Raw genomic sequence first — 16,320 nt, forward strand, 5'->3', positions numbered from 1 at the left:
TACTATGACTCCAATACATCCTACCCACGGCGAGTGACATGTACGCACGAGCATGCTACTATGACTCCAGTACATGCCACATATGGGGAGTGACACGTACGCACGAGAACACTACTATGAATCCAGTACATGCCACCCACGGTGAGTGACATGTATGCAAAAGCACGCTACTATGACTCCAATACATGCCACCCACGGCAAGTGACATGTACGCACAAGCAAGCTACTATGACTCCAGTACATGCCACCTATGGGGAGTGACACGTACGCACGAGAACACTACTATGAATCCAATACATGCCACCCACGACGAGTGACATGTATGCAAAAGCACGCTACTATGACTCCAATACATGCCACCTACGACAAGTGACATGTACACACAAGCACACTATTACGACTCCAATACATGCCACCCACGGTGAGTAACATGTATGCATGAGCACACTACTACGACTCCAGTACATGCCACCCACAACGAGTGACATGTACGCACGAGCACACCACGATGACTTCAGTATATGCCACCCACAACGAGTGACATATATGCAAGAGCACACCACCATGACTCTAGTATATGCCATCCACGATGAGTGACATATATGCTAGAGCATACCACCATGACTCTAGTATATGTCACCCACGGTGAGTGACACATATGCAAGAGCATACCACTATGTCTTCAGCGCATGTCACCCACGACGAGTGGCATGTATGCAAGAACACGACGCCCAAAACCCAAGTTAAACAATTCCCTGGTTGATCCTATAAAGGGCTTGCAAAACCCAAGGTTTGCCCTTGGTGAGTCCTATCGATTCACACCACCATGTCTCCAGTACGTGTCACTTTGTAAGATGCACATATGCAAGAGTACGTCATTATGTCTCTAGCACATGTCACCCACGACGAATGCCATGTATGCAAGAGCATAGCACTTGCACTGAAGACTCAACAAACCCAAGTTCTGCGCTTGGTAATCCTCACAGATTCACAAAATCCAAGGCCCGTCCTTGGTAAGCCTCGACCCAGCTTTATAGGCTTGAAAAAAACCTAGGGCAAACATGTCCCCGGTCCAAGGCTCGACAAACCCAAGGTTCATCCTTGGTGAGCCCTTTCTATTACTAAGTTCTATCTCCACAGGAACTTAAGGTATGCAAAGTCTGTCCTTGACAATCTTTTTTATTCCTAATTTTTATCAGTGCAGGAATACAAGTATATCAAAAACCCAAGATCTGCCATTGGTACACACTCCTCCAAAACCTAAGGTCCACCCCTGGTACGTACTCCTACAAAGCCCAAGACATCCCCTTGGTCCGCTCACTCGCAGCAACTAGGACAACCACCGTCAAAGGTCTAAGTTCAACGACACAAACTTCCTCCAGACTATTTGGCAAGACCTTCAATTGGGTGAAAGTCATACCTATTCCTCATAACCATCAGATGAGAAGCTTCGCAAGTCAAAACGACCCATCATTAGATTGAGTGACAAGACCTTTAGTCAGGTGCAGTTCGTACTTATTCCTCATAACCATCAGAGGAGAAACTCAGCGAGTCAAGTGACCTAACCCTGCACTGGTTGGCAAGACCTGCAACCAGGGGCAAGTGAAACATACTCCTCACAACCATTAAGGGAGAAGCTCCGCAAAGAAGAAGGAAGCCCCACCAGATAGGTGACAAGAGCTTTAACCAGGTTGAAATCAAACCTGAGATGATTTTATGTCATCCATTTTTACAAGACCACCACGGTCTTACCTCTACATCAACAAGGTCTTGCTTCCGCTATTCATATTACCACAAGTACGAAGTGTTGCATAAACAAAGGCAACATACACAAGACATACATAAGCAGTGTGAAATTCATCATCAAAGGAAAGCATTGCATCGAAGAAGAATAAAAATAATTGTCATAGTTACAAGGCCTATACGACCAAAATTCAAACAATGAAGAAAGAAAATAAATAGAAGGCAACCTAGACACAAGCATCATCGCCTTGCTCTGTAGCACCTTGCTCCTAATCAACAACCTCTTCCTCCACAACATTTTCCTCCTCGTCAAGTAAAACACCATCCTTCACATCCTTGAAAGGGTCAAAGAGACCCAAGTCAAGGTCCTTGGCAAAGAACCTAGCCTGCTTGACGACCTTGTTGAATCCTTTCTCATGTTGTTCCAGGGCATCCTTCTTGTAAACGAGTAGGTCCTCCTCAAGCTCCTTGCTGGGCTCCCTCTCCTTGGCAACCCGCAGCTCAGACTCCTCCAGTTTGGATTTCGACTCCTTAAGTTGGGTCTCTAAATCAGCAAGCACTTTTGCAAGCTCGTCCTTCTCTGCCACAGTGCCCTCCACCTTGCCAACCAGGTCCTTTTTCTTCACCTGTAAGTCCTTGCAGCATTTCATAACCATCTAACCTAATGCACAACAACTTGGCCAACACACCACCAACTTTAGAAGACAATTGGCGGTTTAACCTTACGGCCTCAACAAAGGCGATCGTGGCGTTAGCCACCTTAGGGCGCTCCGCTCTCCAAACAATGCAAGCAGTAACCCTCCATTTGGCGACCTCCGCCTCTAAGGACACCACCTTGTGCAAAGCCTCTTGGTGTCGTTGTCCATTCTCCTCCAGAATCGCCAAACTTCTCTAGAGAAAGACTTTGGCAGAATCCATAGCGTTTTATACCCCAACTAACCTAATAAGTTTCTTATCCAAGGCTGACACAAAGCCAATTGGGGTCTTCTGCTTCAACTTGTAGGTTGCACCCCATAGTGAATCAAAATCACTAAAGGTGTACAAATGATCCAAGGAGATGCGAGAGCGAGAAGACAAAGAAGGCGATGCCACCGCCAAAATAGTAGAAAGAAAGACCATTGCAGGAAAAGAGGAAGAAGACAACATCACAGGAGTATTAGTGGTTGCCACACCAGCACTCAGAATAGGTGCAGCAATGGTGGACAATGGTGCCACAACAGAACCAACCAAAGTAGCTGGCACACTAACTTCAACAGCAACAGAAGTGGCCTCCTGAACAGCAACAACAGAAGGAGTGAAGGAGCAGGACTAGTAGCATGAGCTGTAAGAGCCTTGACGACCGGTGGAGTCGAAGGCACATTCTGCACGATCAAAGGGCGACCGACACCAAGCGTCAACCCTACAGCCTGCCTCAAGGCATGTAGGCTCATATGGGCCTTCAACATCTTACGGCCAAACGACCCAACACCATCATCCTGCTTCCTCTTTGTCAAAACAGAGGAAGGAGCGTTGAGGGCAACTTCGACAACAATAGAAATAAGGTCAACCTCACCAACAGGTTGACCCCCTTCTCCAACAGCAACAACAGTAGTAGACGGCGGCATAGTCTGACCCGCAGGTCTAACCTGCTTCATGAGTGGCCTGCAGGCAAAGTCACCTATAATACCTGCAAAATAAGTTAGTTTTGGTCGATACTGACCTCAAACACAAAAAAGGGAAAGGTTAGGCACTTTACCATCCAAGGTAGTGAAGGGATCAGTCATCGAAGGAAGAGACAGAATGGCCTGAATGTTTAGCGAGACCGACAGCTGCTCCAAAATAGCTTTGTCAACCCTCTCCACAAGGGTTAGCAGATCCTTGTCAAACGACTTGAACCTGGTAGGGTCAAACTGCCAGCAGAATGGGAAGCAGGGCTCCCCATCCCTATTGAACATTAGTGGCAAATCATCAGCCACAACATCAGTAGACAAAATCTTAAAGAAACGGTGAAATATGTTTGAGTCAAACTCAAACAACTTCTTGGACATGCTATTCAAGGAGACCCAACCAATCTTGCCAATCAGCTTCATTTGAAAGAAAAACAAGAAGACCGACGCATTAGGTTAGATGTTGAAGAAAATGCACAAGATTTCAAAAGCTCTCATTATTGCCTAATTGTTTGGGTGTAGTTGAGACGAAGCCACATTCAAGTGCTCAAGTAGAGCACATTGGAAAGCAGTCAAGAGGAGAATAAGACCCAAGACCTCAAATAGACACATATAGATAAAAAAAAGAAGTGTAGACTGCCTAACGCCGCCCTAAAAAAAAGGAAGTCATCACTCCCACAAGCCTGAATGCCTAACTTGCAGGATTCCTGAGAGCTCACCAGTTTCACCTGGCGTTGAAAAGCATTGACACTCGCCGCCGAGGTGAGAGAGGACTTGTATTTCAAAAGTTGTCCATTACCCACTCATAGCCAACGACGATAGGTGTGGACGACGGTGACCCAACACTATGGCTATGTCGCACATGGGGAGACACCCTCACATCTCTCCCCGAAAGCAGTGGAAGGCCGCTCCTTCCCGCGATGGCGAGAAGTGCTCTCACCAATATGACACGAAGCCCTCACCCTCTCCGAAGAGGAGGACTCGTTGTCAGAGGCACCCCAACAAGTATTCTCGGGTGAGGAACCACCAATAGAGATGACATCCTGATCCATCATAGGTTGCTCAATCGAGCCCCCAGAATCACTGCCACCTATGCCGATGGCAGAATCAGACAAGAATGAAGACATTGTGGAAGACATAATACCTTGAAGAATTGAAGAAAGTGAAGGAAGAAGAAAGGGGATCACAAGCATAAGGCAAGGAGCTGAAGTGATGGTGATCACAACTCAAAATGTACACTTCATTTAAAAGGAGGTGGGCTCTTCGGTAACTAGCAGGAGCTGAAGTGGTGCCCTAAAATTTTGTACCACGACACATCCTCACTCACGCATAAACCACGACTCTAGTACATACCCACTCCACGAGTGACACATATGCAAGAGTACTGCGCATGCGCCGAACACACCTACAACAACAGACAAAATGTAACATCTATCTTCAATGCACCTTCCAACGATAAAAAAGGGGCAGAGTTGTCAAATCTATATAGACTTCCCTCACCTGACATGCCAAAGACATGTCCATTCTGGACAACTTAACATAAGTAGCTCGGACAACACTTGTCCAGGATCGGGGGCTTGACAAGCCACATCAACATGGAATTCTTTCACACTTGTTGAGGTTACCACACACGACACTGGACAACATTCGTCCATACTTGGGGGCTCGACAAACTCATCGCCCTCTACTTGTTAAGAATACTACCCCAGACATTAGATACTCTTCTTCGACACTAGACAATCTCTCTCATCCATAAGCCAGCTCAGAGCTTTGGGAGACTTATGTACTGTCCAGGGTCAGGGTCCATAAAATGCATGTGGCACCCTACATGGCACTCTGAGACATGTGTCAACCCTCCATGTCAGCCCTGCAATAGGAGCGCGGACACTCGGCCCTTAACAGTCGGGCTCCCTGACTGACAGGTTATCTCTAACCTATTAATATTTAAATATATTTTAATATCTTTATCTATTTGGCAGATAATTAATTATCTACAAAGCCACACATTATCTACAAGGTATAATTATCTTCTAGCTTTTATCTATAAGCTATACTTTATCTCTAACATTATCTACAAGCTACCGATAATTATCTATAAGCTGAAAATCTGCAAAGATTATAACAACCCTTACAAATAAGAACCCGCAGCTACGCTCCACTCCTATAAATATCATGTTCCATCGAACCCTCAACATGATCCCCACACACTTCAGCACACGAGCAACAAGCTTGTGCCTCTCTCTCTCTCTCTCACTCGAGCTTAAACTTAAGCATATACTTACTTTATCTCTTAACTCATATACTTACTTTAGCGTCAGAGTCCTTTATTTTGCAGGTCCCCCCTTCTGTCCCATTGATAAAGGCCCCTCTCAAAGTTGACATGCAAAATCCAGGAGGCCACTTCGGCCATGTCCACCATGACGTGTCCTAGCTTCAAATTTTGGTAAGTACACCCATGTAAAAAGAACAAAAGAAATAATAAAAGAATATAGATGCTTGATTCTCAATCTTCATTCTCATTCTTGGCCAAATTCATTAGATGGTGTATTGCTAGCTATAAGACCCTTTTATCTCTTTTCCACAAAAGTATCCTTGTTGCAAGTTAAATAAAACATGTTGAATGACATTCTCATTCTCTCAAACCAAAATACCAAAATAAGGGGGAAATGCTAAACCAAGAAAATAAATAATAAGAATGAAAAGGCAAAGAATAGAACAATACACAAGCTAGTTGAATGTAAACTTAAGTGAAAGAATATGTAAAAGAAAATCACAAATGGAGCCATTCGTTTTTTTTAAAAAAAAGGATAGTTAACAAAAGTTTTACATTACAAAGAAAGAAGCTATAATTTTTTCTCTAAAGTATATGTCATTTATAATTTAATAGATAATTATAACCGCTAAATTTTTAATAGAAAATTTATAACCATTAATGTAATAATAATTAAAAACCGTTACAAATAATTGAGTATTAATTTGAATACGTTATAAAATAAATAAATGATAACCATTAAACATAATAATAATTAAAAACCATTACAAAGAATGGAGCATCAACTTGATTATGTTATTAAATAAAAAAACATTATATTTTATTTTAGGCTAAATTAATTGAGCCATTAATTTTTATGAAATAAATTTTTAAGTTAACACCTCCTCTGGTTCATTCAATTATAGAAACCAAGAACATTTTAAATTGGTTGATCATGTTTATACAACCAATATTTAAAAATCTACATTTTCATATTTTTTAATACACCTATTTATTTTTTGTTTTATATAAAAGAGAGGACACTTAATTTATTGATATTTATAAAATAAAGTTGAATATCTAAGGTATATAAAATAAAATAATGAATATCTAATTTGTATACATTAAGGGAGGGAATAGATGAAAGATGGAAGAGATAACAAAAACACAGGCAAAGAGAAATCACAACTATGAACTCCCATAATTAAAAATAAATCTAGTGAACCTTACTGCTAATGAGCCATAGGTTAAAGTAAGGCACGTTGATTACATAAATTAATGAAATGATACGCCACACACACAAAAAAAAAAAAAAAAAAACAGGTACAAAAAATAAATAGAAAATAGAAGAAAAAAATACATAAAAAATAAACATGTAACACAATTTAAAAAAAAAAGAAAAAGAAAAAAGCATGTAAAAAGAATACACAATAAAAAATAGTCTATAAAATCCAAGAGTTAACATAAAGAGGTTGATGAATTTTTCATCCAATGTTGGAGAAAGGTTGTTGAGCAAAATATACCTGTTAAAAGGGTAAAAGAAATGTTATTCTTATATAATATTTTCTGGTGAGCAATAGAAAAATTTACTTACTTTTTCATAGCATTTTTGGAAGTAGCTAATACTTTGTTCGAAGTAGTCATTATTTCTTGATGTCGATCACTGTTGAGAGTATTCATTATTTTCTTACCATTATTAGAAGTAGTCACTCCTAACACGGTGGAAAAGACACTAGAAATAGTATACAAAATGTAAGAAACTAATTTTATGAATAACTTGTTGTTGATATTTATAATGTTCATGAAGGGGATTAGAAAATTTATAACGTTTAACTGAATTAATAGCGTTCATGATAGTTTTAAAAATCGGCCTGATGAAAAATCCGATCATGGCAGTGGTCCAACCATCATGATCAAGTTTGTAATAAAAAAAACAATTTATACCTGTCTTAAAAATATTTAAAAAATAATATCGCAAATTAATATAATTCCATAACATAGATAATTAAATACCAAAATGTTAAAAAAATATCATTATCCTAATTCAAACATACAAGTAATAAAGATTACACACATAAATAAATAGCTAAATAAATTACTAGAAATAGTCATGTTTCCTTGCCAGAAAAAAAATATATCTTAAAATGAAACTGATGTAAATCAGTAATCATACCATATCTCAAATAGCTCTTCCTTTTTCTCCTCAAATGAAACCTAGATAGTCGACAAGTAAAGCATGAGTTATTATGAACACACAAATGATCTATAGTTTAAATTTGTAAACAACATCCATTGCAGACAGACAATCTACTTCACTAGAAAACAAGATTGTCATTCAAATTACAACATGAAAATGCAACCAGTTGTCTCCCACAACTTTGGTAATCTTCAATAACAACACCTTTGGTAATCTCCCACAGCTTCACTGAACCAGATGCATCCTGAAGAATCATGACATATACTACCTAATTTAAAATATGATAATTACATAGATCATAATTAAGAACCAGATGCATCACATGGTCATTCATAGTTTCATACCTTGTTCGAGAATGGAGAGGTAGAGGATGAGGGTGATTGGTGACATTCAATGCGGGTGAAGGTGAGGGCAAGGGTGACCTCAACAATGTCATGCAAGGACAACCCGACATTGGTGTGGGCGTGTGGTACAACGGCACAACAAGAACAACAAGGAAGACTCGCTGACTTTTTGGAGTTGGAGAGCGGCCTCGACGGCATGGCATGATGACGTAGCGGTGGTGAGTGGTGGCGCAGACTCGTTGGACTTGGACAGCGATGCTGCGAGAGGAAGGAAGGAGAGGCTAAGACTCGAGATCGAGCGGGTTTCTACTTTCTGAAATGGCTTGAAATTGAAACGATGCCATTTCTAGCTGCAAGAAGAAAAAAAAAGATAAGTTACTCGGTTCGGGTCGACGGACCACCAATTTGACCGCAAATTCGACTGAGTCACTTTGAATCATTTTGTGTCAAAAACACACCTAATTGAACGTAAAACTCAATCCAATTCAACCACCGGATTGCGGTCAAACCAAACAAGTCGATTTGAGTATTGAAACTATGACGTTCATGAAGGGGGCTACATAAATTTCTAAAAACTTTTGATATGCATAACCACCCTTTGATGACTATTAATTATCACAATTTATGAGATTTTTAAAATGACTTTTTCCTTTTCCTCATCCGTTTTCCCTTTCTTCTAATTATTTGTCATACACTTTTCAGTTTTTAAAATCAATATTTTTGTATTCTCATCCATTCAAACATATATTTTAAAAAAATTATATTGAATCAAATCAATCGTTAGTGTCAAATTTAAAGTTTGATCTAACACTCAACAAATGTTCAAGTCTCCTATACATTTTTCTTCCCAGTTTCAAAAACAATAATTATAGTAATAATATTAATTAATTTATTAATGTCTATACTTAATTATTAATTTAAAACAAAAAGTTATATGATAAAAGATATGTTATCATGAATTATTATTTATATACACAATATTTTTTTGAATTAAAAGAAATATTTTTTATACATAGAAAAATGTTTCTTAATTTATATACTTAATAATTAATTAAAATAATTTATTATAATTAATTTAGTTCACATTAAATCATTAAATCATATCAATAGTTGTTGTGAAATTAAAGTTTTAACCTAATAGCTCAAAAATGTTGAAGTAAATGTTATAAAATTAAATAAAATCAACCGTTGTTGTCAAGTTAAAATTTTAATACGATGACTCTAAAAATTTCAAGTGAAATTTGAAATCGTTTCTTTTTAAGGTTGCAGAGATATTTCAAAAAATGCCCATAAAGACTACAAAATTTATTTTCAACAATACCTTCACCTATATATATATATATATATATATATATATATATATATATATATATATATATATATATATATATATATATATATATATATATATATATATATATATATATATTTGCAACTTGACTCGTTTACCACATACTCTTTTAAATATATTTTTTATTGGTTAATTTTTTTTACATATTACAAAAAATTGTGAATCCGACATCTTATTTAATGACTCTTTCAGTTTCTATTAAATTTTAATTGACAATAGAGTGTACATCAAGAAATGTGTGTTTTTATCACTTCTTTCTAACCAATTTAAAATGTGAACTCATATGTGTAAGTCCATTTAGTCTACAAAAGATTTCATTATGATTTTGTGAACCAATTGTTTAACCCATATATAATTTGTTTTAAAAAATGGTTATTTATGAAAATTAAAAAATTAAACCCTAAATTGATTATTTATGAAAAAAAATAAAATGAACTCAATGTGCTAGAGGTATTCAAGTGTTAGATATATATTTTGTGTTTGGTTATTACTCCCTCTCCCAAGTTAATTGATTTTTTAGCATTGATTTTTTTTAATAGTGGTTGATGTTCTTAGTTTTTAATGAGATATTAAAATACCTATTTCAATTTTTTCCTCTAATAATTATTATTGTCTTAAAAAATTTAATAATACATTTATTAAAATTAAGAAAAAGAATAAGATACTTTAATTAGTAAAATTGTCCCTTAATAAATGTTATTAACTTGGAATATTTGTTTTTCTTAATATGTGTGAAAAACCTTAAATAACTTTAACAATTTTGTTTAATCAATTGAGTTCTTCAACAATTTTTCTATTAATCTTAATACCTCAACTTTTATTTATTATTGTGTTTAGTCCTACTCATCAAATATTACCATTAAGAGATGATGTGGAACTACTAATATGATATATTGGTAATAAAATATTGTTGTTTCTAAACTTTTTTTCTTCTTTTTTTTTTTACAATTCTAAGGTGTTACAAATTTAATGTTGGTGTAAAATTACTAGAAAATATAATGATGATGGATTGACATACTTGTACATTATGATAAAATTAATTTTAAGATTTAAAGAGAAAAAACTAAAAATTAATGAAAATATAAAAAATAATTATAAATTTAACTATAAATATGATATTTTCAGCTATTAATTAAGTGATGGAAAAATATTTTTAAAAAAATTCCATCATCTAAGTATACAATAAAATATCAAAGAGTCAATGATCAATCAACAATAAATATTGAAACACTTTTTTATATATTTCCTCTGTCCCAAATTGATACTCTCTCTATTCCTTTTTAATTGTCAGATATTTTGAAAAATTTTGTTTATATTTATTTGTTATTTATAAAATTCAAGATCTCATTAATTACTCTTTTATCAATTATATCTTTACTTATCTGATACTTTTTAATTCTTTACACATGTATTTATCCACAAGTGAAAAGGAAAAGGAAATAAAATAAGAAAACTCAACTATTTTATTAAAATCTAGAAAATTTATTGTACTTCTTAGCTTATACATAACAATCTTAAAAGACAAATAAAAAAACAAAGAGACCGAGAATATATGCTTAAGGTTTGACACGTTGTTACCACATCAGATTATTGTTACATCATCACTGATATTTAATGGTAGAGGTAAAAAGTGTAAATGGAAAATATAAATTAAGATTAGTCAAAATTTTGTTTAAAGACTTCAATGCTTGCCCAAATAATTTTCTTCTTTTAATTAAAATGGAAAGAGAACGTAAGAAAAAGGAAAAATTGAGATATAATATTTTTTTAAGGATAAGCAATTAAGGTAGTACTTAAGTAAAAGATATCTTTCAGGGAGAAAATGGGAAAGGGCATATGAGAAATATGCAAATGCTCTTATTTCCCTTATATTTGTATCATTATAAAAACTTTACCGTTTAACATAGTTTTATTTATTTTTTCTTCTTCTTAATTATCATTTTCCTCTCCTTTTTTTCTCAACTTAAAAAGAAGAGAATATTAGTTTTTATCTTCTTCTTTTTTCTTCTTATTTTCTCTCCTATATCCGGACTAAGCAAACAAATAAAAATAACCAATAAGATTATATAACTAATTAAAGAACCGGGAAATGTGTTTGGCACTGTTTTTCAAAGCTATTTTCCTTCTCTTCAAGAAACAAAAAAGAATAAAGTCATACAATTTGGGATGGACAACTCTCTTTTCTTTTCCCCCTTCCTTCCCATCAACTCCATACGTAAGAAGAAGCAAAGAAGCTAGCAAAAAGTGGGGGGTTTGTCTAGTTGAAGTAATTACATATATTCGATTGGCACCTCAGCTTTGAAAGGCAATATAGCAGCTTCCCTTGTTTGCAGCAAAAGTCAATATAATGCCAATTAACACACCACAGTCATTCCAAAGTATGCCAACCCATGGCATGTCATTTTGATTTATTCCCTTCTCACCCGATTTCCCTTAACATCACCACTCTTCTCTAATGGTCCCCGTGAGCCCATGATCACGATAGAGAAACATGAGAGAGAGAGAGAGAGAATCTAACTATTAATTTCAAACTAATTAGACTCATTTTAATTTGTTGCTTCTAAATGAGGACAAAGCCATATAATACAAATTGGAGAAGGGTCATGGGTCGTGCCTCGCGTATATATCTTAACTTATAGTTTGCTTGGTCGCTAGCTATAACCAAAGCCATGAAAAAAAAAAAGAAAAAAAAACTATAACTATTAACCAAGTCATCACTCATCACTTTAATTGTTATAATATAAAGGGTTGGCTTTGCATCATAGTCGTGGTTGCTAATAATCCTTGCTTTGTAGGAGTACAAGTCGCTTTCAAGTTGTGTTAGCTCTCAAATTCTCGCATATTATACATCACATTATTGTTTGTCCACCAAAGAAACATTTAAAAGTTGAGAAAACAAATTAAACTTAAGATTGCCACACTCTAGCTAGCTCATCCTTCCCTGCCTATATGCTTACCTATTTACGTTAATTATATGTGCCCATCATGTTAAAAACAAAAGGCATTGGTTGCTTGTATAGATGTTGAATATAAAATATGCAGTTTGACAAAACCCACAATTAATTAAATGCAACTTAAGTTTACTAATATATGACTACACACTCATATAATGATCGAATTAGTATTAATCTATATATAGTTATATCTCACCCCTATTATGTCATTCTTGACTTTATATTATATGCAGTAAACTATTAATATGACCTTCCGCTCTACTATCTATGTACTATCTCAATATTGTTCGTAGAGAGAATGTCAACCTTATCACACCGCCACTTTTCTCGATTCGAATTGTATGGCAGAAACGAATTTCCACATCGTTCAGATTAGTTTCTTTTACATGATATCACGTCGGATAGAACTATATACTATATCTTTTTTGTCGCGAAAAAATGTAAAATTAACCGTAAAATATTTTGGCTAACTTTGTTTTAACTTGATCTCAAATAATAATGAAACGATTGATGTCAAGAAGGAAAATCTGTTCCTTAACTATGGGTTTTTAAATTACTCCAAAAAGTAATTGGTGTAGGTGAATGAAGAAGGAAAAAGATAGGATTTTGTATGAAAGATAAAGGTTGAAAGACCATAAAGAAAAGCCGTAAAGGAAAGGTTGTAAAGGAAAGCTTTAAATGGAGACGGTAAAGAAATTTTGTAAAGGAAAGATGTAAAATAAATATAGGATAAAATAAGCTTGTATTCTGGATTGATTGTGTTAAATTGGAAATACAGCAAGACTTATTTATAAGCTATAAAGTAATATTTATCATTAAACCATGTTTGTTCTCACTTAATAACTACGTATAACATGATTTGGGTGTCACACAGTTGATTCTGGATGCTGAAATCGACCGACAGTTGCTGAAAATCATCTAATAATTGATAATCAACTGGCAATTGCTGATAATAAACTATTAATGATAGATTGAATTGATCCACCTTCTGGTAATTAATCTTTATTTTAAATTTTAAACTAACTAGAAATCGCTTCATATTTTTAAGGAAACACTGTCTTCAATCAATTTTAAATGTCAAGCCATTTAACTATTAGAAAATTATGGAGAATATTATCTTATATTTTATTAAATAAAATATGAATTAACTTTTCTGATTTTCCTTGTCAGTTGATTTTCGTCAAATCGATAGGCCGTGTAAGTAGCCAATTGCTGATTTCTATCATTTCAACGGACATTGTAGCTGATTGTCAATTTTTGTCATTTCAGTAGATATTATAAGCAGCTGATTTCACTTTATACCCATTCCGCTAACACTAAAATCAGCTGATTTTCCATTAATCGGCACCAATTCTGCGTCTAGTTGATTTTAGTTAATTATACACAAATTCAAAATGACTCAAAGCCAAGCCTACCGAATGAACAATATTCAATTAGCACGTGAGATAGGTTATCAAAATTGCAAACTTTAGTTACCAACAACCTGCATGCACCGGCTTTATCTGGATTAAAAATAATTACCTGGTCGGGCATAAAATTTCGGAGAAAAAGTAATGGCGTTAAAGAATCATATGGTTATGTGGTTATTAACTAGATCTAATTGGGCTAAAAATAATTACTTGGCTGGCTATAAATTTTTGGAGAAAAAGTAATGGTTTCAAAGAATCATATGATTAGATGGTTACTTTTTGGGACGATTGCCTCTTGTTTGTGAAAGCTAAATGTAATCAAGTGCTAGTCAAGGAGATGCTTGAGACGCATTGCAAAGCTTCCAGGTTAAAGGTAAATATTCAAAAATCTGTTTTTATGCCTTCCAAGAATATTCCAAGGAGGAAGTTGAGTAAATTTACTTCGATTATAGAATTTGCTCACACAACCAATTTGGGAAGATATCTGGGATTTCCTCTTCTTACACGAAAGGTGAAGAAAGATGATTTTGCTTATATTATAAATAATATCATTCTTAGGCTGGCTGGTTGGAAGGGTAAGGTTTTGAACCGAGTTGGTAGAGTGACTATAGCTAATTTAGTTGTTGCTGCTATCCCTACTTACTCTATGCAAAATTTCGCTTTCAGCGACATGTGTGTTGATTTTTATTGTAACAAGTGTGGCGCGGGATTGGAGGACATTACTCATTTTCTTAGAGATTTTTCTTTTTCTAGACGTGTTGGATTGTTGGCTTCGATTTTTGCGACTACACAACAATCACTTATGCTGAATTACAAGCTATTCACCTAGGGTTGCTTTTTGGCGTGGAACTTGGGCTATAAACCAGTCAATTTTGAGTCTGATTCTATGGCTGCCCTTCAACTATTGAAGGAGGATGGCAAATTTACTTTAGAGGGTTTCTTTTAGAAACTATTTACACAATGGGGTCTCATTTATAACAAATTACAGAGGGGGTTCGTTTCTTACGTGGGTGCCGCCATTGACACTAGCGGGAAGCTTGAACCGCCAGTGCCAATGGCGGGATAGTGGATACCGCCAGTCACAGCAGCGAGACAGGTAAGGGGTAAAACGTGTACCGCTATTTCTCCTGGCGGGACATGCCTACGTGGACAGTCCCGCCTTTGGAGCTGGCGGGATAGGGGCATATGTCTCTCTCCAGTTACGTTACGTTATTACGTTTGCAAATTGGAAGCTTTATTAGTTCTAGTCTTTCTTTTCCCAAAATGTGGAAGCAGGAAAAGGCAAACAAATGACGAAAAAGGTGAGGCTCATTATTTTTTCATGGTTTAGCTTTTTATTTAGAAGACTGAAAACATTTTTGTGGGAATCAAACTTAAAAATTAAATTATTCTGTTCAAACATAGAAGATGGAAAATAGAAAAAACTCTTTCATGCACAAATTAAACAATTTTTTTCTCAATTTTTTTATCTTTTTGTTTTAAATTGTTTTATAATTTTAAACACATTTTTTATTCTTCTTTCTATACAACTATACAAGAAGAGAACAATACTAATTTTCTTATCTTTTATTTCTTTCTTATCATACAATTTGAAAAAAAAATCATTTATATATTTTCTATTCCTTTTCCTTCCTTATTTTTCTCTTCTTACACTTTTTTTTCCATAAATCAAACATACAGTTTTCTATATAATAATAATAATTTTAAACCACTCTACGTGGACAGGTTTGATGGGGACTGAAGCTTGGAGAGTGATGCTGAATGATGAGACTCAAGCCTGATGATGCAGCTAGGGTTCACATGCACCTGAATTTTTTTTTATGCAGGGCTAGGGAGGAGAATAGGGCACTGTTTGCATAGGGAAATCAGAAATCACATGCATGCATGGCAGCTTAAAGAGCTAGGCATCTAGGAGGTGACCATACAGAGTTACTTTAATAATGGTGTATAAATTTGCTACGTAGCTTTTTTGCTAAAAAATTTCTTTAAATAGAGCAAACTTCAATCATTCTTTGCACTTACATAAATTTGAGACTGAAGAGAGTATTCTGAAAGAGGAAGAAAGAGTTTTGAAGTTTGATTCTATAGTAAGGATGTTTTATATTTATTTAATTAAAGTTTTCTTTCATTTTGTTTATTTATGATGTACAAATTTTTTATTTTGAAGTAACAAATATTATGGTTAGAATGAAATTTGAAGCTCAAATTTAAGTGTATTAATTTTGTAAATTACATTTTAAATTTAAAAAATATTAGTAGTAATTATTTGTAAGCCTTTTTGTTAATGGTTTTTGCGTCTAAAGTATTATTTGACATATAATTTAATTTAAGACAAAAAATAATTACATGCTATTTCTTAAGTATTTTGTGGTGTGTTTTGAGTACGAAGTTTTATTTTACTTGTAATAAAATTTAGTATAAGTTA

At 34.9% G+C, this 16,320-nt stretch overlaps 1 protein-coding gene across 1 annotated transcript; it reads right to left on the reverse strand.

Moving 5' to 3' along the window:
• Positions 1–7,706: 7,706 nt before the first annotated feature.
• LOC114411538 lies at positions 7,707–8,585 on the reverse strand. The gene is made up of 2 exons (XM_028375185.1): positions 8,182–8,585; positions 7,707–8,081 (listed from the first exon to the last, which is right to left on the reverse strand). The coding sequence occupies exons 1-2, from the start codon at positions 8,377–8,379 to the stop codon at positions 7,956–7,958; spliced, it is 324 nt and encodes a 107-aa protein (XP_028230986.1). The 5' UTR covers positions 8,380–8,585; the 3' UTR covers positions 7,707–7,955.
• Positions 8,586–16,320: the final 7,735 nt, after the last annotated feature.

The sequence above is a fragment of the Glycine soja genome, chromosome 5 (assembly GCF_004193775.1).
Source record: "Glycine soja cultivar W05 chromosome 5, ASM419377v2, whole genome shotgun sequence".
Taxonomy (NCBI): Eukaryota; Viridiplantae; Streptophyta; class Magnoliopsida; order Fabales; family Fabaceae; genus Glycine; species Glycine soja.

Excerpts from the sequence above, each read along its gene's own strand:
- LOC114411538 (XM_028375185.1), bottom strand. The coding sequence starts at position 8,379 with ATGCCGTCGAGGCCGCTCTCCAACTCCAAAAAGTCAGCGAGTCTTCCT. Across the intron at positions 8,082-8,181 it reads CCTCTCCATTCTCGAACAAG|GATGCATCTGGTTCAGTGAA; the intron begins GTATGAAACTAT and ends ATGATTCTTCAG.